This window comes from Porites lutea, chromosome 4 (assembly GCF_958299795.1).
Source record: "Porites lutea chromosome 4, jaPorLute2.1, whole genome shotgun sequence".
Classification (NCBI taxonomy): Eukaryota; Metazoa; Cnidaria; class Anthozoa; order Scleractinia; family Poritidae; genus Porites; species Porites lutea.
In genome coordinates, this window is record NC_133204.1 from 36,119,196 (window position 1) to 36,146,439 (window position 27,244).

Below are 27,244 nucleotides of genomic sequence, written 5' to 3' on the forward strand. Positions count from 1 at the left end.
AGTTATTTTTTATAATTAGGACTAACTTCTAAAAGAGACGGTTGATTGTTAATCCGTAAATACAGCGTACTTGTTCCTCAAAAAGTTCTGTTACGTAACAGCTAAATCATAAGTCTTCGGTACTGAAATTGAAAACGGGACATGTTTAAGAATTTTATGGTACTAAGGTTATTAATTTCTTAAGTGAAAGATTCCATACCTTTCTTCTTTGATACTCTTCTATTTGTTCTTAGTTGCGGCCACAAGTACTGTGCCGCTTATAAAACGCGATTCATACGAGCTTTGTTTCCTATATATTATTCAAGTTTTTTTTCAAACAAGAATCTCCATAATCATGCTCAGCTGCTCAGGGACATGGAAATGAATATTTATAGATTTAGGAATGGATCTATTGGAAAGTATTTGGAAAGTATTGTTTTGGAATTAAAGAAGGAACTGAAAACAAGTCAGTGGTATCTAGAAATTGGAGGAATTAAAGTTCTACAAATATGATGTATAATTAGTAGTCCCGCGGCAAAAATATAAATGTTTCCTCAACCATAAAGTCAACACACAAACTGGGATCAATAAAAACCTGCAGCATTTAGCGCCCAATTGTTTACCAACAGCTGTCAATCAAAACTTTTCCGACCACATCTTGTTAGTTTGACAAACAACAACAATGCCAAAGTTGAATGAACGCCTTGTTGCTGAGTCATATATGATGTGCGTCAGAGAACATGACTAAGCGAAACAACCCCTCTTCTAAAAACAATCGTCTTTAGTTGTAGGCATGAAGTTAAATCCCGATGAATATGAGGGTTTGCGGTCGTTTCAAGTCTTAACTCCGGCTCAAAAAAAAAGGTTTCTGTTTTTAGGCAAAATTCTGCAATTTTTTATTTCTACGACAAAAAGAAAAGAAGCGAAGAAACCTGAAATCATAGCAATATATTTGATGAAAAAAATCCTGATTTTTTACATTTCTTTATTCAAAGCGACCAAGGACTTTCAAAGGAAAAAGCTAAGGATTATAACTTCCATCTTTTGGAATCTTGGTATTATGACGATATTCTAACAAAGGAATAAACTTCCGTAGGAAGAGTATTCAACCAGATGTCTCTAGACTTTCCAGGCTTGACACGGCAAGACATGTTGCATATTTACCGAACAAAATAAAGACTTGTCATTTATCTTGCCAGAAGGAATGTTTCCTACGTATTTAAAAAGAGAAAACTGTAGAACGGTTCCATGACAATTACGTAAATTTTGTAAACAAATACGCACACTAGTAATTGTTTATTAAGGCAAAGAATTTTGCCGAGTCATATGTGAAGCCGCTTGCTAAATAGACCGTGGAACAGTGTTTTTGAGCATAGCGGTATTTATGACTTTACTATCAAGAGAAAACGTTTTGCGAGGGAGATGAATAAATAACAGTGTATGTTGAACTTACCAGTAACACTGCGTTTATAAAACCTGAGTTTAACTGGCTATGAAAGATATGCTCACGTGGTATGGGAATGAAGTCACGTTATTGGTCGGATATTGATAATTATCTTAACACTTGGACGTCAAACAAAGCGTATTCAATAGCCTAGAGCTCATTGAAATAAGCCTCATTTGCTACGAACAGGCAGTGTTAGAAGGGTTGAATTAAGAACAGCATCTGTTTCGTGTCAGTTAAACCAGCATAGGTAAGTTACTGAACCACCAGCAAATTGATTCGTTTTGTGAATAACTCAACTCACTAAAACTCCGTTTCACACATTGACAGATCTGAATTGCGACCGTGCGCTTATAACAACTTACTGAAAACATCTTTGTAAACAGTTTAAGGTAACGTTAGGGCACGCAAGCGACACTAACAGTTTCAAGATTGAACAATACATTCCATGTTGACTAAATATCTCTCTTATTTGATTAACAATGCCATCAGCGATTTAAGTTCTTGAATTGAAAAACCTTTTTTTGCGGTTCTATTGAAGAAAACACCATTGCTGTCACTTAATTTCTTGCATTGAGGCTGTAGTTTAAGCCCTACCGCTGCTTCACTCGAAGTAGCATCTGGAAGAAAAAAAAAAGCATTAATTCTAATTCGATCGTCCATCTCGCTGAACTAAGCCGCTCCATAGTGGAGTTCATCAGGTCACTCCAAACTTAGCAGTAATAGAGTTTTGTTGTCTACCAAAAATTAGTGAAAGTTTTCTTTTCCTACTCAATGCAAATCTAAGCGAGAACATGAAATATCTGCCCTTAAACCTAGATCTGTGACCGGTCAGCCCGCTTATAGTAAACGAGTCGGTCTCTGCGCATGAAGTCAAACAACCCGGCAACAAAACCAAGCTAAGGAGGATTGAAAAAAGCTCATTTTAGCAGCAAATGTCTGCTATGTAGCTTATTTCTTTGTCAAGGGTCCCCAGGTGTCTCTCGCCGTCGTTGATTCTAATTTTTAAGAGTGTTCCAAAGATTCCCTTATGATATAAGGAGATTTTATCTGCTTTCTTACATGATAGCCCTACTCTGTATCGACTAAATATAATTGATCATGAACATTACTTTATCACGGGATCCTAAAGAATCCCGTTATATTCTGGTACAAATATACGGCAACTGTGCCACGTTAGTTTTTCGCCTTAATTCATTAAATATATTTTTAAAACGAGGAGCACTACCTCAAACTCAAGAGGAAGATAAATGTTTCCTAGAATGGCGCTGATAGTCTTTTGTTAATCACTCTTTCATTGATAAATTCTTTACGTCCTCTCACTTTAAATTCATCTAGATCAATGAAAGATGCTAAAATTCTGTCCATTTTTTGTTACTATGTTTTTTAAAGAGCCAACATAAAAAGACAAGAGCAACAACAACAAGACTTTCTGTATCCATTGCTTTGAATCCGAAGGCAGTATACTGTTCAGAAAATAAGAGCCTTCAAGTTCTAGTGTTTCAACTTGCGTTTCCCGCTAAGATTGTTCGCAAAAAGCCGAAAGTCTAGTTAAACCTAGCTAGATCGATAAAGTTTTTGAATGTGTTTTACCGTATCAACTTACTTGAGTTCCGTTTATCAGTGTGTATGCAAATACAGGAAAACTAGGCAACGATTTTTTCAATTTGCGTCAATCGTCAGAGGATTTGGAAAGATCGATATTGCTCACCGATTATTTTCCCGTTTGTCCTAATTTCGCGCGTCTTAATTAATTGTCAAAGGAGAATCTGCATAATCTGCATTGAATTAGAGTGTAAAGCCTTCAGTAGGTTTTTTTTTTAGTATTATCGCAATTGCCTCTTTTAAAAAATTCATTCGGTTCGTTTTATAGTTATAAACATCATATCGCTAAATCGCCAGTGCATGCTGAAATATTAAAAGTGTTTTAAGACTATTGCGAGAGTTCTTGCAAATTTCCCAAAAAATTACAGGCGGAATTTTTTTTTTCAGTTTTAGTCGTATACCATGAGAATCAACCCAAAATCGCTTTAAAAAATTGTATACCAACATTCTTAAAAAAAGTAAGAGAAGGGTAAGAGAATCACGGCTCTAAATCTTTGAGGCTCGACATACATTGTAAGCGTTCCATTCTATTTTCCAGCACGAATGACTTCTTGATATCTTGTAGGATGGAGCCCTGGCTAAGTGCTGTTGTTGTTGTTTTTCTTTTTAGATGTAAGCAGTAAATACTAATTAACGTTTTAGATATCCTCTTAAAGTTCCTCAGTGTTCAAACGTTTAACGTTTTAAGCTGTCCGGTCAATTTTTCCGCATCCAATTTACGGATTACGGGCTGGGTATCTTTTTGACTTGCAATTGCTCTGCCGTTTGACACTTAATCTTTTGGTTATCTGTTTAAACGGATATGCAAACCGTTTAAACGCTCTAAATGCCCGTTTACTATCCGTTTACAATCCGTTAATTCTTACCCGTTTAAAAGTAAAGCGTCAGTGTAGAAAATCCTGCATGTACCCACTCTTTAAACATCGTCCGAAATCGACTACTTACCAAATAAGCCGTGAGGCATGCAGTTTTCACAGTCTATAACACCTTAGTGACAAAAGACCTACTCAAGCAGATTAAGGTCTGGTTCTTAGTCATTCGTGATTTTTATGCCCTTTTGCCAAAAACCATTTTTGTTTAAAGACATCCGAGAGGAATTATAGTCCGGGTAAAAAGTAAACTAAACCTAAAAATAATCTTGAAAGGAAATCCAAACAACCTGGTAATGTGATCGACCACGCCCTCTATTGTTAAAAAATTTCAACCAACGATGCCACCACTTGCTAAACGTTTAGCAACAGTTTCTCTGTATCAAAAAAGTGTCTACGAAATCAGCTCGGAATGGCTCAAAACGTTACAATTTGCTGGTGCAATTGGTGTCCACTGAAGAGTGCCAGTCCTCCTCTTACTAACTTTTCGGTGGGAGAAAGACGTTTAATGACCTCGTTTCATTCCAAACATTTTTACAAGACGAATGTTAGTAGCCACTGTTTGGACCTACAAAGGAAAACTGTTTACTCTCTATATAGTGAGCATTTCGGCCCGAAGGATTTCTCGATAAAACAGGACGGGGCTGGTCACGTGATACATTTAAACGCAATTTTTAAAATGAAATTGGGATACTTCTTGGTTAACTATTTGTCCTAAGATATATTAAAAATAATTTACATTAGACCACCCCATTTAGATTTCTGGGAAACCAGGAAAGAACTAGGCTTCAATCTACTTGAGGATGAGATGGCGACTTAATGGGGTGGCAATCCAGACAGTAACTACAATTAAACATTACCAACGGATGATACGGGACTGACCTATTTTTTCCCTATTATGATCTCTTTCCGTAGCTTATGCCATGACTCGGTTCAGTCTATTTAAAATGAAATTCAGTAACTGGGAACTCGGATGTTTAGTTGCTTGTTGCTAATTTTTTGGGTTTAATTTTTTGTTAGCCATGTTACCTTACCGACACCTTTTGGATCATCATGCACCTGAACCCGAAAAATCAACAGCGGAACCTGAGCCGGACACCATCATGCCAGAGATAATGACCAATCAGGAGGCTTTCCTCATGTATGGAATCTTCATCTTCGCTCTTGCCGTTTTCTGCGTCGTTTTGTTGGTTATGTACATCCTCCTTAAGAAGAAGTAAGCATCATAAATATTAAAAGTATGGCTTTTTGAACACAAACAACGCCGGAACGCTGGCTGCTCAGTTTATAACGTACCTTTTACCACAGTGGAGCTGTCTTTTTCTTTTGTTTACCAAGCAACCGTCACCAATTCCCGTCTTACACACATATCGTCTCCACCTCTGATACATGAGTTAATAGCCAGTTGTCAGGCAAATAACCTTTCACTTCAGCCTGGTACATGTTTCAGCACTCTACTTTCTAATTCCTTTACTAGTATGTGTTAAGTAACTAACACTGGTTTTCTGTCTTTTTTAGAGTTAACAGTTTAACTGAAAAACTTGGATACGGGCAAGGTCATATGCAGATGGGTATGGCTGAGAAAAAAGGTTTGTTTCTTTGCTTGTGTTTGCTGTAGTTATTATTTTTTTTGTCATCAGTAAATAATTCAATCATGATATGGCTGGTTCTGCTAGCGAGCAAGATAACCCGTATCTTGCTGGCTTTCTTCAGAAGAAAAAAGTTTTCGGCCATGAATAATATTGATCCTCTTTCAACCCTTATGAATGGATGGATATGTAAAGGACTCATTCTGATCTAGTAGCCAATATCTTTGACTATCTTGACAGTCTATTATACACATTTTAAATACAACAATAGGGCCATTATTCGAGGGAAAATAAGAAGCGTCCTTCATTAGACGCGTCCTAAATAAGACGCAAACTATCCCGTATAAACGGCACATTAAGACGCGACTTATAAGACGCGTCTTATCGAAGAACATCTGGGCTGTTCATAGATAAGACGCGACTTAGCAAAAACGCGTCTTATCGAAGAACATTGGGGCTGTTCATAGATAAGACGCGACTTAGCAAAAACGCGTCTTATCGAAGAACATCTGGGCTGTTCATAGATAAGACGCGTCTTAGCTAAATTTCAAACGAAATGTGCCGTTTATACGGGATAGTTTAAGTCTTATTCAGGCTGAGGCGTCCTATGTAAGACGCGTCTTATTTTTCCTTGTCTAAACGGCCCGTAATGTGCTTTTTATTTGTTTGCTGTTGTCATATCGATTTAATAGCAGTTGTTGTAGAAGGTGGTATTCTGCTGTATTTATTAAAAGCAGAGTTTTATCGTAAAGAAATTTCTCGAGTGGCCGTTCTTAAAATCCTGGTTAGCCTAGTTCAAGCAAGTGAGCCTTAAAAAACTTAGCAGGTTATTGTGCTTAGTACACGGAAATTGAGTGCGCAATCTGCGCATTTTGTTACTCGAGATTACGGCAAGGTTGATTCTGGTTCAAATCAGTAACAATTTGATTTAAAACCTTCCTTCTTATTTTTAACAGGTTATATTGCTTGAATCTGAGGAGATATTTCAATCGATGGTTGTTTGACCTTCAAACTGATGTGTAGTCTAGAAGTTTACTGAACTGACCACGAACATGGAATTCGCACCCTTATTCAGTGTTTTAATGACCGCCACATCGTGTGTTTGTTGGCGAGAATTATAGACAAAGAGTTTCTTGTACTAAACAAAGACGATTTCAAAAGTGTTGAACCGTACTATTGCCTGTAAAAATTTCTAGAGCATTTATGTTGTTTATAAATTTGACCACAAGCATTTTATTGTAATTGTACAGTGAAACCTTGATATAGCGAAAACCCCTGCGCATGAAGACTAGTGATATAATTCTTTGTCCCAGTTATAGAGAAATGTATAGCATATGGCCTGTTAATGTTAAGCCAACGCTCCTTTTTTATAACAAACGTATTTTCCTCTAATTAATCTCAGTGTGTCTTTTCACTTAATATTGGGATTTTACTGTACAATTATATTCAGCATTACTTTTAGTATTTATACCAAGGATAGTTATAAACCTAGAAATGATGAATAAAAAACAATTAGCAAATACTGTTTCTTTCACTGAAGAGAGTCTGGCTTTAATAAAATCGAAAGATGGATGTTTTTATTATTTCGAACATTTGCTGTAAAATTTCTTGCTTGCATGCCTCTCCTAGGATTTTCGAACATATAAAAGACGGCATACTTGCCCATTTTAAACTCATTTTTACCCTAAAAAGTTCACCTAGAATTTTCGGGAGCCTATTTTCTGGCTAAAATTTTCGAAAAGGTAAGTTTTGATCCCTATAATTTTCGGATCACTAGACTCTCAGCTAAGAAATCCGAACAGATGAAAAATTTTTAGGGGATAAAAATATGCCTATATGTACCGTTTAAATACTAAAATACATTCAACAATGCTATGTTTAAGTGGTTTTGAACTATATTCTCGTTGGGTGCCCCTGATTAAGGGGAAAATTTGGTCGCGTGGAACAAATTCACGTTGTGCAGTTTGGCGTAAACGTGGGCATGAATCTTAATCTCTTTAATAACTAGCGACCTTGAGCGGACTAATCTTGCTCTTAAGTAACTATTAAATACCAATTGAAGCAGCCCAGAGTTACTCAAGACACGTTCTGGCCTTTCCAACTAAATGTCGGCAGTTTTCCTTGCTTTTTTTGATGCCTTAACCGCACAAATTCCCTAAACCGACAACAACAACATACTGGCTCATCCGGCTTAAGCCCGGGCTGCGTTGTTAAATTCCGACTTAAGTTTCTTTTAGGCCGCGCGCAAGGGAGAAAACGTTTGGAAACACCTCCATAGTAACACGCCGCTTCGGCTCATAGTTTACTTTTTCATGAACATTTTGATGACTGCAATATCCTATTATACACTTCAGTCTAGTAATGTGCAGAGATAGTGAAAATGATGCGAAAAACACACCAGTCCATTTCCTTCCTCAGATCACGCGCGTCTTTTTTTTGCTTGGCTAATTTTTGACTATTTTTGCGACCTCCCTACTATCTGAGAGCCTGGCGCAGTTTGTTAGTTGCTTAATTTTTTTCTCTTTGTTATTGGGCAGTGTGTTTATCACGAGGATTTTCGATTTTCCTGTTTCTTCGCTCAATCGCTCCCAAAGACATTTGCTCATTGAGTATTTTTTAAGAAAACCAGACGTCTATCCTAGTTTCATTTCGTCTAAAATTAAATGACTTTTAAATTTCGAACAGGCCATTTTTGCATGGTGGATTTTCATCGATCGAAACACATACGCTAGACTTTTAAGAGCGTTAAATCGTCAGGAGACATCACCCCTTCAATCCGAAAGTCATGGACCTTCTGTAGCTCGTACCTGTAAGAGCAAGCAAAAATTCCAATAGCCTTTCTCTTCAGTCAACTTCATTTTAATAGGGTTACTTCAAATGCTCTTTTTTACGACGGCCATCTTGTTATGCGCAGTAAGAGATGCGCACTGCAAAACCAGTGAATCACCTTAATTACTGAGAGAACTCGTAAACATGCCATTAAGTCCACTTGAAAGACCCATCATTAGCGGCGGTTATTATCAATGTCTATTAAAGAAGCGTGTTACCTAGTTACTTGGCATTCAAGAGTATTTTTGCGTAGGATGACCTCACTTCTTAATAGTATGTATTTGTCTTTATGCTGAATTGAGCTGTCAGGGAGACGGGTATGACGTTTTGTGCGGTCACGTGGTAAACGTAATATTGTTCTTCTATTCATGGGTTACGCACGCCAAGCAACAAAAATCCATTCGGTATTTCAATCAAAACAACCCCTTACTTGTTCTGAGCTGGAGAGGGTTAAGAGTTGCATTAACACCAAGTACTAACGGCTACTCCCTTAAAAAGGTAAGCGTTTAGTTAGTTACTCAAACATGGCTTCCTTCAAATCGGCGTCCTTGAATGTTCGCGACTTGGTAAAAGTTATGCATGGTCAATGTTAGAAAGTGCAATGCAGCAGTTCATGTATGAAAATTATCCATAGATGTGTTAAGGGTTTTAGCTTTTTTTTTGTAAATTAAGGGCAAACACGCAAGATCATAGTTTAAACTGAGTTAACGCTAGACAGAAAATTGTCTGTGTGTGTGTGTAAATTGGCATTTATCAGGCAATCCATTCTTGTTGGGGCGATTCCTTATGGTAAGAGAGGAACTGTGTGGCCCAAGTTTCTTTAGAATGTAGTCAAGTTTAGCTTTTTTGCAACCGCACGCACTGGAATACATAAACGTAATTAAACCAAACTATCTTACCCCTTGGTTTTGCGGGGCAGATTGACTGCACTGACATCATGACATCATACATGTATATCTCCGATAATTAGTCAGTTATGCCGCGAACAAACATGCAGCTATCTATTTATTCTGCCAAGTGTGACAGTGGTAGTGGTAGCGGCAGCTTGTATTTCCAAATCAGCTTATTCTCAGCGAACGAACATAACTAACATTCTGAGCTTTCTGGTATCAGAACTCTTCTTCTTCCAAATTAGATCACATCATTACTTACTTTTTTCAAAATGATTTTAATATTTCAACCCCTACTGACAGAGCAGCAGCAGAAGGTGATTTGTTTCACTGCTTGCAAAATAAGCTAACTTTCAGTAATCTGAACAGGTCGCCTGGAGCCCCTTTCTTGAAAGTCCCTGTAACTTTCAACAACAAACAACAACATCTTTCCGCAAAGAATTGAATGGCTGTTCCCCTGGTGTTTTTATGAAATTTGCTAGCTAGCTGTGTCTTGGCCTACAACACCCTCTGAAAGTGGACATGAAATTTTCCACTCAGTCTTGAAAAAGAGTCAGATACTTTGGCAAGAAATCGGTGTGAGGAATTTGAAAAATCATTTCACTAGACTAAGAGAATTATTATTAAAAAAATAATTCTCTACACTGGTTTTCTTCGTCCATTCGATTAGGATGTTATCATTTCAAATAAGTAGTTAGTTTATAGATCAACATCCAACCATCGATCGACAGTCACCGTTTTCTTGTTTATTTGTCGAATTATTCGGAGTTTACTTGCGGTTTAAATGTTTGCAGTTTTCTAAATTATAAACCGTGAAGTTGCTTTTTATGTACAGCAACGCCTCAAAGCGGAAACCGTCAGTATACCGGTACGTCTGGTAGCTCCGACCTGGGCTTTATTTCGTCGTCTTTTTTTGTCTTCAATCTCCCCTTTACATTCAATTAATTTTTAATTTAGAAATAAAACATTCATCATCACATTAATATCATTGCGCTTAATACAGTTAACTTCTTATTCCAAGAAAAAAGAAAAACATTCGCGCGTTTATCCAGCTGGGCGCTACATCGCAGAAAGATATTCAGTCCTTAATTTCAAGTAAGAAGCACGTAGTACTTGGCTCTGATAAAAGGTATTTATTGATAGCCATGTTTCATCTTCGACGCCTATTGGAAGATCCCGAACCTAAATCTGCCCAAATTGCAACTGGGGAGCCACGGCCAGAGAGACCCTTCAATACTCCTGAGAATGAGCCTCACTGGTATAAATCCACCCTTGAACCTGAGCCCAATACCATCATGCCAGAGATCATGACCAATCAGGAAGCTTTCCTCATGCACGGCATTTTCATCTTTGCTCTTACTGTTTTCTGCGTCGTGCTGTCGATTATGTTCATCTACTTAAAACAGCAGTAAGCAACAATTCATGTTGTCATATTTTGATTTACCTTTAGTACTAGGTTGAAGTCAGCCGGCTTTTAGTTTTTCGTTTACCCACGAATCGGTGAGAAGCATGGAAATGATTTGAAAACCCCTAAACATGCACCTGATGCACCTATAAAAGCAAAACTCAGGCTTTTTATCTCACTTCTTCTGAGGGTAACGACAAATGGCCTTAGTTAATCCGTCAGCCCCGAGTGACTGCCCCTTGAAGTCCCTGGGAATCGAATATATACGAGAAAAATCTCATGTTGGTTGGTAGCAGTGATTTTATTTGTTTTCTGTGGTCGACTGCGCGATGAGCAACGTTTCCCGATAAAAAAGGGGCAAGAAAGCTGATTTGGCAGGCTACGTCTTTTTCAAATGTTACGCGGGGCAAAACTCTTCTCCCAAGACTATATAACTTATAACTTTAATTAATCAATCTTAGTTGTTACAAAGCACATAATTACAGTAAAATACAATTCAGAGTGCCGAAGCCAGACTCTTATATGGCATAGGTCAAGGTCAAGAACAAGGCTTAGCCTTGCTATCACAATGTCACATTCTGCAAGTCATTTTTTTACAAGAAGTAGTAATAATATATAAATATTAATAAACTTTCAGTTAAGGATCTTCGAAATTCAGCAGAAGAGATGTAACCATGTACAAGTTAGCAACGATGTTCGGGAGCGATGACTTCACCCAATGAATACAATTTGGTCTCGAGTTTATCCCAGTGATCTTCAAAATCAACTATTTCAGGAATATCAGTAGCTTTAGTTCTTTTTAAGACCCATAATGATGGATTTATGAGATTATATCACCTTTTGAAGCTGTGGATTAAGCAGCCATCTTGGCTGGCTGACCGAATTTTTCGCTTTCTCTTATTTTTTATCCAGGTTTCGTAAGTTGAAGGAGTAAGTTAGGACAGGACAAGGACAAGGACACATGCATATGAGCTCAGCTGAAAAAGGTTCGTTAACATGTAAGGGCGACAGTAAACGAGAGATCGGATTGTTAAATAGTGGAAAGTTCACTTAGCTTTTATATATCCAGCTAGATTACAGACACTCCACTCAAATAATTAGAAACAAATAATCCAAATAGAACACAACAGGATTTAAAAACCCCAAGGAGGCATCTAGTTGGCTATTTACAAGCATGGCCGAGGATTTGAACTCCAGACAACCGAGAACAAATCCAGCAACTATACCCAGAGCGAGACTCGTATCTGGAACTCTTAGTAGGGAGTTATTTTCTGCTGGTCAGGCGCTATCTGCATCCAAATCTGTGAGAAGTTAGGATTATTTCACCTCTCCAGAGATTGAATGCCACAAATTTGCTGTAGTGCAGCTAAGGAAAGATTGTTATCTCTATTGTATCTCTCATAAATAAGCCTTACTCTTGACAGGTTATCTTGCTTGAAGCTGAGAAGCTGAGAACGAAGGTATTTTACGAAGGACAACCTGATCTTCATACTGCACAGAGGACGATCACATGGGTATCTGATCATACCTGCCGGCGGAACCCAGTTATACAATGCGTTCCTTAATTGCAATGTAAACAATATTCTAATGTATTCACCGACTTATAAGTATACCTTAATACTTTTTAATATTTGAGAATATGAAAAAATTTATGCCAATAAAGTCCGTCCTATTATATCATAAAAAAAAAAGTTGACAATCATTCTTCCGGACATAGAAGGCTAACAGGTGAAGGAGTCTATTATTATAAACGACCTTTTTGACAACTAGAAAATGCAACAGTGCAGAAAGTACTGGAACATAGTAAGCTTTTGAAAAGGGACACAGTCAACTATGGGACCGCGCTGACCTGGACAATATATTTTTTCCTGTTTGAAAAGCATTTACCTCAACCAGAAATCAAATCTACGCGTCGGATACATCTAGAAATCCGCTTCATCCTGCCTAGTGTTTCATTTGGTCCTCGATCTTTTACTGAAAATCTCTTTTTGAGCAAAGTTTTGCTCATCCTATTTCATTATTTTATCATGTATTTGGTTAAGAACAGTATTCAAAGGAACGTGAACAGAAGACGTGAGAAACGCGTAGGGGCTAGGCGGGAGAAATCGCTTTCGTTTACCAAAATAACAAGTAGAAATGAATCGTGCAATTTGTCATTTTAACTCGCTCCCCACTGACCGCCGCTCTCTACTATCTGAACGCCTGGAACAGGTTACACCTATACTGATGTTCGAATTCCGAAGTATTCGTCGATGTTTGGCTTTCCCTGGAAAAATCCATCGGTGAATTCTCAATGGTATATAAAAAAATGAGTGCTCTGATATGGCTTAGGGCCTATAGTTACGATTTTGGCTTGTAAATAGTTCAACTCTACAAAGTTTGTTTAGAGTACTCCGCCGGGATACAATTTTTTTTTTTCACGCGCGTCTTGTGACATGCACATCAGCTAATTAAGAAATGTTATCTAATGCGCATGTGCATCAGCTGACTGTGTCCCTTCAAGGATCCCCCGCCCCCTTTCCCTTCGACTGCCAAGGATTTCTTATAGAGTGTTTTCACATGACGTCACAGCGGCCATATTGGTGCCCCAAAACAATGAACAGCGGCCATGTTGGTGTCCCAATCCAATCCTTCGGGAGTTGAACTCTTTTCTTATGTAAACGCTTTCTTTTGTTCCAATAAATTTGCATAGATGCTGGCCACGTGAGTGAAAACACTCTATATAGAGCCGCCACCTCCTAATTCGAAAAGGCCAAAGAATTTGCCAAGAAGTTGTAAAGTGATAACCTGTCCGTGGAGACTGACAGGTCGAAGAAATCAAGTAAAAGTACCCAACCTAAAGAGCCTCTCTTAGCGCTGCTCTCAGTCTGTTACCGTGAAACCGGGACATTCCCTTCAGGACATCTTGCAAATCTGGGCGCGTGTAAATTATTCCGCTCTGCCATGAAAACATTCAAAGCTAAATGTATGCTTTTTGGAGTCGAGTGTTTAATTTTTGTAGTTTAACTGCCAATCAACGTCACGTGGATTCTCTAAAGTCTATTTGTAAATTCACATTCTGCAAAACATTTCTTCTTGGGAGGGACATTTCACCACTAAATTGGGCTAATGTAACGGGAATTTGAACAGGCGTGCGGGTTAAAAACTTCAAATGCCTAGGGGGTACCCGGGGGCATGTTTAAGTTTCAAATTGATCGGTGCAGCAACTTTGCGTTGAATATTAGCATATTTGGCTTGCCATATAACTTCGATAGAAGAATCGAAGAAGTTAGCTTCGAAACAACTAGTACAATTGCATTTAAGCTATAATCTAGTACAGCCTTCAATGAATAGTCAGCAAGCAAAGTTTCAACTAGATGCAGCCGGTTACTGTAACAGGACAATTTATTGCAACCAGCAGAATATGAATTAAAATACAATTAATCGGTTAGAACTGGCATAAGATAAAAGATAATACACCAGCAAATATGTCTCTTAAAAAATCTAGTTCTTTAATGTATTTCTTTTTTATTGCTCGTTAACTTGATATCATGTTAAAAAGATTTGTTGCGGAAAACTTTTCACTTGCAACTTAACTATGGACGATAAATACGCTTCAAAATGGAAATGACCATCTTAAAAGGTCATGGCATGAATTGACAACTTTTAGGCTTAATGCTCTTGAAATATTAATAACAACTATCTCTTATGAGTCCTATATCCCGACTTACAAGAATGACGAAATACATTCGGTTGCCCTGTACAATATGGCTCTAGCGTCCACCATGCTGCGTCCTCAGGTATCTTGTTCAGCAGTACGACCGTGGCCTTTTGGGGTGACACATCTGGGCAGAGGATTATCGTTGGTGCCTGGATTTGGAGTGGACCCGGTACACAATCTCAGTTTGTTTAGGAGATGCCAATATATCTCATTTGCTCCTCGTCTGAGATGTTCACCAAAAGCAATAAACAGCCAGGGATGAATTGCAGCATTGGCATGCGCAAGCCAGAAGAACAGCCATCTGAAAACCATTGGAATATCGAAGTATTCGTCTCGGTAAAACTCAGGCATTATGTGACTGACGTGTATAGGGAACCAACAGACGGCAAACACCGTGACAACTGTTATCAACATTTTGATCACCGTCTTACGTTTCTTCACTTGTTTGATGTAAGCTTGTTGATTTACGTCACTCACTGGTGGCTTGCGCGTCCAAAGAAACTTGGAGATCAGAAAATACAAGATTGCTATGACAACGAGTGCAACTGCATAGGTCAGGACAACTTTCAAAATCACTTCTGCTTTGAAAAAAGTGTTGTTCATCTCCTCATTTTCATGCCACTCTTCATAACAGTATTGTATAGTTCCATCTTCATTCTTTTCTGTCTTGTATTTGTACAGGAACACACTGGATACTAATGCAGCACACAGCCAAACTGTAATAATAGAACGCAGCACTGACCGGGACGACTGGGCCCGTCTTCGGAGACATACAATAACCAGGTATCGATCAACAGCAATGACTGTGAGCGTCCAGATGGCAGCACAAATGGAGACAACCAACAAATATGGTAAGCCTTTGCATAACACTGTTCCAAATACTCCTAGATCCGGTTGATCTGCAAATCCGAAGATCAAAATGGAAACGGCGGAAGCTGCGATCACATCAACGAGATCAGCCACAGCTGTGTTGACAATGAGCCAGTAGAACTGATTCTTGCGAATACTCTTACGGGTGCGGACAAGATGAATGATGAGGGAGTTGCCAACCAAGGAGAAGAAGAAGATAATGACGTAGAGGCCAATCATGATCATCTTTGCCGTTTTTTCGGACTCATAGGTAAACTCGTCTCCTCCCGAGTCTGGCTCATCCGGTTCAGTGTAATTCCCCATCCCTGACCTTTCTTCCATTCCTGATCCTGATCCTAACCCTGACATCTCGCTTACACCCTACAAAGAGAACAATAATAATAACAATTTCAATTATTTTAGATAACAATAATGATAATTATAATACTATAAATTTGAATAATAGCAACAATTAACATAATAATTGTTTCAGTGTCATTCGATCATGGAATTTGTTTTTTAATGAATATCTTCGGGAATGAAGCGATCCGTCATTTTCACGCAAGAGCAATCGCAAGAAGGAGAAAAGCGTGGTTTCATTTACGCATGAACAGAACTAAACATATTACTTGCAGCCAAACTTATTTAAAGCCAAACACAGCTGGAGATATAGCGCATGAGCAGACCATTATTCGTAGTCATTCACGTGGTGGGCCAATGAAAAGGAATAAAAATTTGCATCGAATGATGACGACAGTTTGTTGTCGAATTTTGAGTCACCATGTGGCTAGCAGCTCCTATTCAGAGCTAAAGAAACTGTGGTGCTGTGTCGGTGAAGAAGTGAATTAAAAAACTGAAAGGTATTTATGATACATGGATCTTTTGAAAAATGTCTTTCTGAAGTAATTTAACTTTCGCCATAATCAAGAAGCAAACTGAACTCCTCCCAAAAGAAATGGACCTGGGCTTGCGGCCAGTTGAAACCAATAACTCTAAGTCAGAAGAACTAAAAAACTCGTCTCTTCATAATGAGTTGTCATACCTGAACCTGCGATGCAGTCATGTGACACTAGTCAGCGAATACCCTGTTGTGACAGCTGTCACCTGACATAACATAAAAACTGTGGTGCTGTGTCGGAGGAGAGGTAAATAACAAAACTGAACGTTTATCAATTATTATTATAAGTAACAGGTGAATCTTTGTTTACACTTTTTGCCTCATTAATATATGTTAATCACTATCTGATGACGCTAATAAAGCTAAAAAAAAACCCTCAATATTGAAAGGGCATAACAGTTTCAGTTATCTCTGAAAATTTGAGCCCAATACACCGAATGGTTTCGGAGAAATTCTCTTCTAAATACTCGAAATTTTACAGAGAATGTATGGCTCATTAACTTTTTTGCCACACAGTAATTTCGCAGTTTTTGATGGCTGATATTTCCTTCAATATTGCTTGCAAAGGGCTGAAAATTGCACAAATTACTCAACTTAATCAGCTCTTTCAACTTCTGCATTTAGTTCATATATACGGCCACGGCTTCTATGAGTTAAGTCGTATGCTAATGAGGAACAATGTAAACAATGACGTCGGCAAAGATTCGCCCATTGGGACTGAGTGGAGTACAATTCAGGAAGTAATCAGGCGTGTAATTTCAAATTGGCCTAGCGCGTAGCCTCCCACGCAGGCGTTTTTAGGGGAGTTCGTTTTTCGTCTCTCCCCACAAACGCCGGCTCAACCGAAGACAACATTCCTTTCCCAAGCTTAGCCAATTATATTGTACATTCCAAATTCTGGAAGGTTGACCTTGACCGCAGGGTAACCCGATAATTACTCCATCTGCATGAAACAGTGGCAAAACTTTATGACCTCTAATAAATGTTAGACTCAGAGCGGCAAAAGTAAGATTGGGCGCTTATTCTGGTTTGAGTGAAAGAGGGAGGGGGTTGGGGTGGAGTTGGGCGCTTATTCGAGATGGGCGCTAATTCAAGGTTGGGTGCTTATTCGAATAAATACGGTATTTATTAAAGTACAAAGTTCGTATTACATCACCGTACAGGTTCCAAAGCAAAAAAGGCTTAAAACTTTTGGAGAAAATGTACATTTTTAAGAAAAATTAAATGTGTCCAACTGACTCTTGAAAACTTGCTTAGTGAAGTTTGTTCGTGGTCTTGAACTGCTACCATGAACTATTCTGTTCAATCTTATTGGCTAGCAACATTGATGCTAGATTTTTATTGGCTGTTCAACTGTCCGCGCGATTTGAATGACTTGTCCGACTACAAGCAGCGGGTAACGTTCCGTCCAACAAACAAAACGATTTGTTTTCGAGAGCTGAACATTTCGATCGGTTACAAGTTATAGCGGGCTCGTCCGCGGATATACACTGGCATAAACACGCTTAATTGGTCTTCAAATTGCTGGTTCTCTGCCCGGGGGGGACTCCGCATATGAAAGGGGTGGGGATGCTCGTCGTCTCGCTTAGGGGTGTAATATTAAGTCGTGAAGGTCTCGTTTAGGGTTGCACGCGAAAAAATATAGAAATGTATATTTGATATGTATATTTTTAATTCGTTTTATCTACTCCATTCATATAATCCAAGTTTTCTCATTTGTCTGTGTTTTAATATGGTCTTTTAGGGGTCAAAAAAAGCTTGGGCCACGCCCAGATCGGTCTCCTATAGAGGTTTAATTAAAAATTCTCGACGAGCATCCCGACCCCTTTCATATGCGGAGTCCCCCCGGGGGTTCTCTGTTACTCTTTAAGAGCTGGAGTATTTTCTGATCAACAGATAATGAACCGTACTAGCTGGTCTAACCAAGGAAGTCAGCGTAACAACGTACTACACCCATTTTACTGTCGCGTACGAAATAAATTTCACCTGACTGTACTTACATCTTTTACCTTTGCTAAATTTTCAATTTTTTTGATCTCCTGTCTCACCAAGCTAGTTATTCGTGACCAAGAGCTTCTTGATTCGCTTCCCAAAAGACTTGTCTGGATCATAGGCTAGTGAGGCCGTTTTATACTTTAAATGTTTCGTTCAATGACGCAAATACCTATAAATAATACTGAAGGAAAACTGAACGTGGCTTAGATAAGGTTAAACGCAGGATATGTTTTAGGAAATCTGAATTCGATAAATTAGATATTGACCGTCACTGACAATGTAAAGTAAATAAATTGTTAGACTAGAGGCGCCAGTTTATCATATACCTCTTTTGTTTAACCAAGACCCTAGCCTGCATAGCAAGCGTTTCCGCTCGAGTTAGTCGAGAAAGTTGGGACGAGAGCAAAAAAAAAAAAGGGAATGACAGGGTTCCACCATTTTTTTTTTGCTCCCTCTCTAAGTTTCGCACAATAACTCTAATGGAAACGCTTGCTACGCAGGCTAACAAAACCAGCGAAATGCTGGTACAGGTGAATTGTTCTTATCTTTTATATCGTCCGGTATCTAACGCTGACGTTGGCTAGCCATTTTAAATGTTATCACAATTGCTTGCAGTTGCTGCTTTTTAAATACTTTCACGTTTTAGTCTATCTCCCATGGTCGTTAATTGGTCTATGAGCAATCCGGTCGCAAACAGACAAACACAGTGACATTTTTTTCGGATGAGCAGTGACGTAGAGGTGTACGGAGCGGCAGCACTAAAACACGGAATCCGGAATCCGGAAACGGAAACGGAATCACGGAAACGGAAACGGAAACGGATACGGAATCTGTGAAAGAAGGTTCCAAGCGATCGATTTGAAAAAAAATATATTAGCAATGACAATAAAATAAATAAACAGATAAAAAAAAAGACACAAATGAATAAATTAGCTGAGTAGAGGAGAGGAGACTGCTGTATCACTAGAGGAGTCGATTCCGGTGAAAAGACGCTTGATACCACTATCGGCAATGAATAAAAATTCTCATGGGACAGCAAAGCGAGGAGAAAAACGTTACTGACAAAAACTAGTGCCTTAAGAAAAAGGTAAGTTATATGGAGACAGACTTCGTTTGAATCGTCAGAGGCGTCGTTTATATAACTGAAAGGCGTCGCCGTCAAGTTTTTCTTAGTGTCTTTTCTGGGTTGTCTTCAACAGTGTTCAGTTTTATTTATCAAGACAACTTACTCAAGAGAACCATGGCATTGTGGAGTCCAAAGAGAAGAGAGAATTGTGCATGCATTAGCTTGATTCCGCAACCGATTACATCAAAATAATGCGCCATGTTTAATAAGCCTCTTCAACAAAAATACGGACGTCCACGTAAACTCAATTACCGGTACACCAGTATTCCATCAGTATTCAGCTTGGCGAAAAAGTTGAACTTATTGCTAAAACACCGGAACTGTGGTCACGTCACCGGTCGGTCATGTTTGGCGTATTCAGTTTGGGGACAATCACGTGGTGTGGTCTGAGGCTAACTACTACTATTCTTGACAATTAGCCACAAAAGTAATATTTCACTGTATTATTCAACCCATGAACTTGTGAATAAAAATTACTCGTAAAATTACTTTGATCGGCCTTGCAGTGCAGTAACCCACACTACGGCAAACCTTATCAAGACACAATAACAAGAATATACCGTAAATTTCTGAAAATAAGCCCCGGGGCTTATATTTTTCAAAGGCCCTTTTTGGGGGGCTTATTTTTGGAGGGGCTTATACATGGAGGGGCTTATTTTCGGAATTTTACGGTATTTAAGGGAACTGCCAAGAAAACTAAGACAAATTCTCTTTGGATTGTACTAATTGTGTAATGTGAAATTCTTTAATTTTCTATCATTGATATTTGATTCCGTATTCCGTTTCTGTTTCCGTTTCCGTTTCCGTTTCCGTTTCCGTTTCCGTTTCCGTGATTCCGTTTCCGTTTCCGGATTCCGGATTCCGTGTTTTAGTGCTGCCCGTACGGAGCCCGTCATGCACGAGAAGGTCGTGAAAATTAAAAGTCGCGGAAAAAGTCGCGAAAGAAGTGGCGAAAAAATACCCGAAAAACTAAAGAGAAAACTGTAAATTTGCATAGCACCAACATGCTTCTTACGAGGAGAGACAAGCCTACAAAATAGCTGCATAGACTAGACGCGCCTAGAAGGACCGAATATGTTGTCTAGTATAAGGTAAATTTTGTCCCATACAAGAACCGCTGGTAAAAATACTTTGAAACGAAGAAATTGAGCTTTCAACCGATGACTTTTGAGAATATAAAACGGTCGAGATATCGTCTTTCAAATACAGGATCTTAGACCGATATTAAAATGGGACGATTTGCAAGGACGATTTTTTATTGTTGTTATTATTATCATTATTATTATTTTGGACCTTTTTTATTGCTGGTTTTCAGTGTCACGCCATTCAAAATAGATCAAAATAAAAATCAAAACCGTTCAATAGATAAAGTCCGGAATCTGGGAAATGAAAGGAGGTTAAATATACAAAGACCCTCGCCAAGATTCAGGTCACAAGAATATTTCGTACGAGATATCCGAAGAAATGTTTTACCCAAATTTATAGAGGTTTGTATGAAGACGCCATGCTGGTCCTCCTGGATGAGCACGAACATGGCGGACGGAAACCAGCAAAAACATCTGTTACCGAGTTTTGGTACAAAAGCGTGAATTTATTCCTCGAGCAACTCATAAACATTAAAGTAATACTTTTTCTAATCCATGAACTGTTTAGATAGCAAAATTCGCTGAATTTGAAATACATCACTTTTTTAACCTACAAGACAGCTATCTCGGCCATCATGTAAATACCACGTTACGCAAAAGCTTAAAAATTCAAGCGTGCTATATCACAAAACCAAGAACCCTTTTGATGCGACAGTTTGCATGAAAATTGGTTTTCAGCTGCTCTAATGCATCATGAAAGTAAAATCTCAGTAGGATCGATAGTTATGTAGTTTGAATTTTAGTGACGTCCGTATGAAAAAACCAACAATTGGCATCATCTACATTACTTACATGTAGAGCATATAAATACATGATTACATTGCTACTATACAGGGGCACCCAACGGGAAATTTTGAGAAAAAGACCTAAAAACAGCAACAAAGCGTGAATAAAGTTTTCTGAGACTATTTTAAGCATTTTGGGAGATTGCTGGAAAAAAATTATCTGTTCCTCACTCCCAGCAAGACTGATGGAAGAGTTCCCAGCCAGCAACCTTACAACCTGCAACCTGACTTACTGGGAAGATTCATAGCCTGGCACAATTCAGATCTTCAGTGGTAAGCAACCCATACAAGTAGCCCGTAGCAGCTATTCTAGACTTCAAATCCCCTCTGACACCCTGAATTATCTTTTTTCCCAGCAACACTTTCCTTCCAAGAACTATTATTTCTTCCACATCTCCCAGCCAGCAAAAATTTGCGTGAAGAACAGATATTTTGAGGAACAGATCCATTGGGTGCCCCTGACTATACAGTAATTACTTAACACTCCAGATCCATAATACAGAGTAGCCAAAGTAACTCTTGCATACGCACGCGCACACACACGCACTACGCACGTTTACTGATTATACGCCAAGAAACGTCAACAGAGCCTCTAGAGAGTTAGCGCGATTGCTGTTCTCCGTACATCTTGACAAAGAAAATAAAGAATAAAGATCATTTTCCCGGATAAACGCTCCCCATTTTGCATTGAATTTTCTTAAAATCCCAGTTTTAATGGCATAACGTCTTTCATAATCAAGACAATTTAAAATGGTTTCAAAAAAGAGTTCTCATGAAGGGTTAAGGCCTTTTTGTCTGGAGAAATAGATATGATACCTCGCGATTAAAAGCGCATGATGGTAAAGCAGGTTTGTAGTATCGTTCACGAGGCCTATGCAAGACAAAAAGGAGAATTCTTCGTTAAGAAAGCAAGAGCTGTTTTTCATCCAGTTACTATTTTCATTCCAAAAGGATTTAACGAAAGGAAATTCTTTGGTTTATCAATTTTCTACAGCGTTTTTGCAGAGAAAGGAAAGCGTCTCACAAGGCGGGGTCATGGGCATCCCAGGCCTCCCCTCCCCAACCCCTGTAGCTGCTCCCTTTGTTGACTTCAAGATTGAAGAGTAATTAGAGGCAACGAAATGGTGACGTAATGATTGTATCTGGTATAAACTAGGCGAAAATTATTAATATAAATACCCTCATTATGCATTGCGCATTCTGAACTGCCGCATAAAATATGTCTCAGAAAACCAAGCTGACAAGATCGAGCCTGACTGTTTGTTCCTTCGGACACAAAGGATAAATGGGAAGTCGTTTCCGAAGGTGGTCAAAAACCCCTCAGTCAACCGCACATCGTATTAAGAGACGCTGTAGCAAGGCTAATATTTGCGTTGCGTTCATATGTGGTGGACGTTGGTAAACATTTGCAAGCGTTTCCTCTGGCAAACAGAAAGTGATCTTCAAGGTCAAATTTATAAATAACCTGATTTCGTAATTGTTTTTCTAAAGTGCAGCGAGCACCTGCAAGCGCTAGTGAGACACACAGGCAAAACATACAAGCGACAAGACAAGTATATTTTTCGCAATAAAATGATCCGCAGTAAAAATCAAAATACGTTTGGCGGTCTTAAAAAGTGAGCAAGACGCTTTAAGAAGCGTCCTGTTTGCGTGAGCTCTGGCTACCGTACGTGCTGCAGGTGTACACAGCGAAGGTCATTTTCTGTAAAACTGACATGTTCCGCAGTGGAAATTAAGCTGGCTTGCAAGGTATTGTTTAATAATAACGTCTTGGAATTACCTTCTTATTCTAACATTTTAAGCTCAAACGTAGTTTTGGCATTCTAAAATAGTGAGCAAGACGCTTAAAGAAGCGTAACCAGGGTTGCGTGAGCTCTGGCTGGCTACGATACGTGCTACAGGTGCTCACAGCGAAATGTGTTCTGTAAAATTGATATGTTCCCGTGAGTGGAAATTAAGCTTGCTTGTAAGATATTATTTAACAGTATTCCTCTGGGAATTACCTTCTTCATTCTAACATTTTAAGCTCAAACGTACATTTGGCCTTCTAAAAAAGTGAGCAAGACGCTTAAAGAAGTGTAACTGGGTTGCGTGAGCTCTGGTTACAATACGTGCTGCGGGTGCTCACAGCGAAGGTGTTCTGTAAAACTGAGCTGTTCCGCAAAAGAAATTAGCTGGCTTGCAAGATGTCATTCAATAATCTTCCGCTGGAAATTATTTTCTCACTCTAGCGGTAGCTGGCTCAGAGATGGGAAGCGAGACTGAGAAGGACTTGAAATCCCTGGCTAACCAATGGCAGCTTCAGAAAAGGGCGGTTTTGAGTCCTCCACGGCTCGTTTCACACCCAAAATTAGCGAGGCCGAGTCGGGCATTAGTCTAAAAATAAATTTGGTGAAATTCACTTACATCCCAAGGCTAGACTACGCGCTTCTCTCTCTGTTCCATAATTCTCTCATGTCTTCGCACAATCACGCTATATTTTAAATGGTGATAAAGAAACGACACCAAGTCCGCTTCCTTGGTGGGGCGGTCATCCGGCTCGGGACAAGAGCCATTATGGCTCTTGGGTCGGGTGAAACGGCGGCGAAAATTTTACTGGTGTCTCCAAGGGATGGTCAACTGGAGGCTGGATTTTTTGTCAACTTCCTCCTCGGTTAACTCACTCAGGGACAAGGTATAAAAATCACCTGTCCTTTCTGAAACGGGTTTGAGTTTTCCGGGCAAACCTTCAGTATTCATGGCCAAGAAGGAAAAGGGTGGCAAATTCATCTTGCCTGAAACGGCACCAGAGTCTCGGAGAACCAGCGGAAAATTCCCGTATGAGAAAACCAGAATAGAATTCAGTTTACAATTTTTTACAGTTTTTTAGAATTCAGAATAGAAAATTCAGTTTACATTGTTAAGGAAAGTGACTGTCTAGAACGCATCACTCTTCACCACTCTTAGACAATAAGAAAAATCAAAACCAGATCGGAATTGCTCCAAACTGATCTCCAGCGTTTTTGCAGCCGTCCAAACAGGGTGGGGAAAGAAGTGTATAATTTCACTTCCACACTAAACTTAATACCCAAACGTTCCCAAGAAAAGAAAAGGCGGGAACAAATCAAATAAAATATTCGCGGAAACTTCAAGAGCGTTTATTTAACAAAGTCATCATTAGTGAATAGAAGTTCAATGTACAAATGTTCATACTGCAAAACACTTCAAATGGAGAAAAAAGGTTAAGACTGACCTTATAAAATCATAAACGTATTACTAGATAATCAGATGTGAACATGTTTTCCGCTGTCTGGTGTGAGCCTTAAGGATCAGCGTGAAATGACAGTTCTCTGTGCCTAGATTATTAACAGAACTTGAACGGTCTTTGAATAAAATACATATAACAGAGACCATACAGACGCACCATAAAAACGCGTGAAGTTACACTTGTAACGTTCCGTAACCGTCAAGATCACTTCGGACAAAATGACTTGTGTACCGACAACACCTTAAAAGGTAACGTCGAATTTGCTCACTGCAAAATCATCGCATAATTATTTTTCCTAACCATGAATTATGCGAAACTACTTCTCACGGCTTTCTTTCGAGAAAAAAAAAGACATCTATCCAATGAATTTTCGTCACTATGTCGTGTTACAGACGTTAAGCAGAAAACTATTCCCATACAAATACAAGCGTGAGACAAAAGGAACACGGTGGCCCCTGGTAAGACAAGCCTCCGTGAGATTCTAGCCAGTGATGGCTTTACCCCAACCAATCAAAAGACATTCCCTCCAAGGCCTGGTTCAGCCGTGTCATGTTAAGTACGGCGACTGAATAAAAAAATTCGAAACGAGATTTAGATCGACCCAGCCGTTCTCCGCGTTTGGCCAACCCGGGAATATTAAATGACTTTGGACCGGCGTTAATGCACCTGCATTTTGAAGCTAAGAGCATGAATTCTTTTCAGCTAGAATAAAGATTGGCGTCTGAATTAATTCAGCTGGACTAAATTAAATTTGGGTCGCGCTAAATTCGAATTCAATTCGGTTCTTGTAAAGTATAGCGTCTGCAACGGGACAAAGACGAACAATGTTGGGACTGCCAATCAAAGAAAATGACTGAGGCCGGAACGTCATGGATCAATCTAAAGTCTTCTGGAAGTGCATTGTTAAGAATACATTAACTGTGTATAATTCGTATATTTGTTTTAAACAAATAAAACAGAAATATTCAAGTGAACGCGAGTATTTTTTCACTCGGTGCACAGAAAAAGGAAAAAATTATAAATAAGAGCGACAGCGATAAAGATAAGGATATACAGTGAAACCTTCGGGACTATCCCAAGCGTCCGCTTAATAGAGCTTTGTACAAATTGAGCAATGTTTGTTAACGATTAACATTCAGCGGCTACCCTGTACTGTGATAAAGTTCCATGTTGTTATGGAAGCTAAGGAGGAAGCTAAAGAAGCTGTGCTGTACTTTGTGCAAGACGTTCAGGTGAACTTTGACAGAAGTTAGCCAAATACTATTTATTCTAGTGTCCGCGTCAGCTTAATAAAGGTGTCCGCTGAACAGGGGTTAGTCATAAAGGGAAATGTAAGACGTTAATTTCGGAACACGGCTTGGTGTCCGCTTAATAGAGGGTGTCCCCTTGATTGGGGGTCCGCTTAATAGAGGTTTCACTGTACTCTTTCATGAAGAACAAGTATGAAAAGTCTGGACTCCCGCCGTTTGTGTACAGAAATTGAATTAAAGTACCACGACGACACAACAGAGAGGACGGCAAAATAACGATGCCTCAGCGCGGAAAGCGGTCGTTTCGATACGAACTCAAGCAGTAAGATTGTCCAAAAACGTCGTTCACCTAAGTATAGTTTTGCGCTTGAACAAGAAAAGCATTTTGGGTGAATATTCTTCGGTTCTTTACGCCAAGTATGTGGAACTATTTACACCTGGACTGAATAAACATAAAAGTTGCAAGTTTCCTAACTCAAGCATTGGTCTCTCGGGTATAGTCTACAGAGAAGATATCAACGTCGATGCTAAACGCATTGAAGTTAATGAGAGGGTCAAGCTCACAGCAGTAGATAATAACTTTACTTATATTGATAATTCGGTTATTGACGCCTCAGCATTAAATGGTAGTAGACTTCATCTGAATGCCAAAGGTTCGTCATTGCTGGCCGTGCAATTTATTAAGTTTTTAAGATCTGGTTCTGGCAAGTATAATCAGTCTCTTAAGGGTTTTCAGTCCTCAGCTATCCAACAACTGGTAAAGCTTCTGATGGAACTGGGAAACCTTCCCTCTCCAGCTCGCAACAGGAGACGCCCACGCTAGCTTCTCAACCGAGTGACGTATCATCAGGTATTCCTAATCAAAACGTTGATTCATTTGAAAGTACAATTCTCTCTGATTTTCTTCCTTCTGGTCGTGGTTTTAAAATTGCAGGTTTAAACATTAATAGTCTTACAAAGCATATTGATGAACTAAGAATTCTCCTTGCCGATCGCTCCATTGATATTCTCTCAATTAATGAAACTAAACTTGATGACTCTATCAATAGTTGTGAGGTCCAAATACCAGGCTATGAATTTATTCGTCGTGATAGAAACAGACAAGGAGGAGGAGTAGGTTTTTATATAAAAACCTCGATTAATTTTGGAGTTCGCTCTGATTTGAATGCACCCAGTCTTGAAAATTTATGTATAGAGATTCGGAAACCAAACTCCAGGCCATTTCTGATAGCCACTTGGTACAGACCTCCTTGCTCCTCAATTGATTTATTTTTACCTTACGAATCATTTCTTGAGAAATTAGATTCCCTCGGCCTAGAATATTATCTGCTAGGTGATTTAAACTGTAACCTGGCCTCTGCACAATATGATTTAAATACTCGACGCTTATGTGAAATTTCTGATTTATTTGGGCTTCAACAGCTTATAACTGAACCTACTCGCATAACGGAATCCTCTTCAACATTAATTGATTTAATTTATACAAACTATACTGACAGGGTAGTCTGTTCCGGAGTCTCTCATATTGGTATCAGCGATCATAGCCTTATTTACGTTTATAGGAAATTATCTCTCACTTTTCCTTCAAAAGGGCACTCAACCATTTCTTATAGAAATTTCCAAAATTTTAATAGAGAGA

At 39.0% G+C, this 27,244-nt stretch overlaps 1 protein-coding gene across 1 annotated transcript; it reads right to left on the reverse strand.

Annotated features, from left to right (window-relative positions):
• Positions 1–14,093: 14,093 nt before the first annotated feature.
• Positions 14,094–15,435, reverse strand: LOC140935510 (prolactin-releasing peptide receptor-like). The gene has a single exon (XM_073385066.1). The coding sequence runs from the start codon at positions 15,403–15,405 to the stop codon at positions 14,386–14,388; it is 1,020 nt and encodes a 339-aa protein (XP_073241167.1). The 5' UTR covers positions 15,406–15,435; the 3' UTR covers positions 14,094–14,385.
• Positions 15,436–27,244: the final 11,809 nt, after the last annotated feature.

Excerpts from the sequence above, each read along its gene's own strand:
- LOC140935510 (XM_073385066.1), bottom strand. The coding sequence starts at position 15,405 with ATGATCATGATTGGCCTCTACGTCATTATCTTCTTCTTCTCCTTGGTT.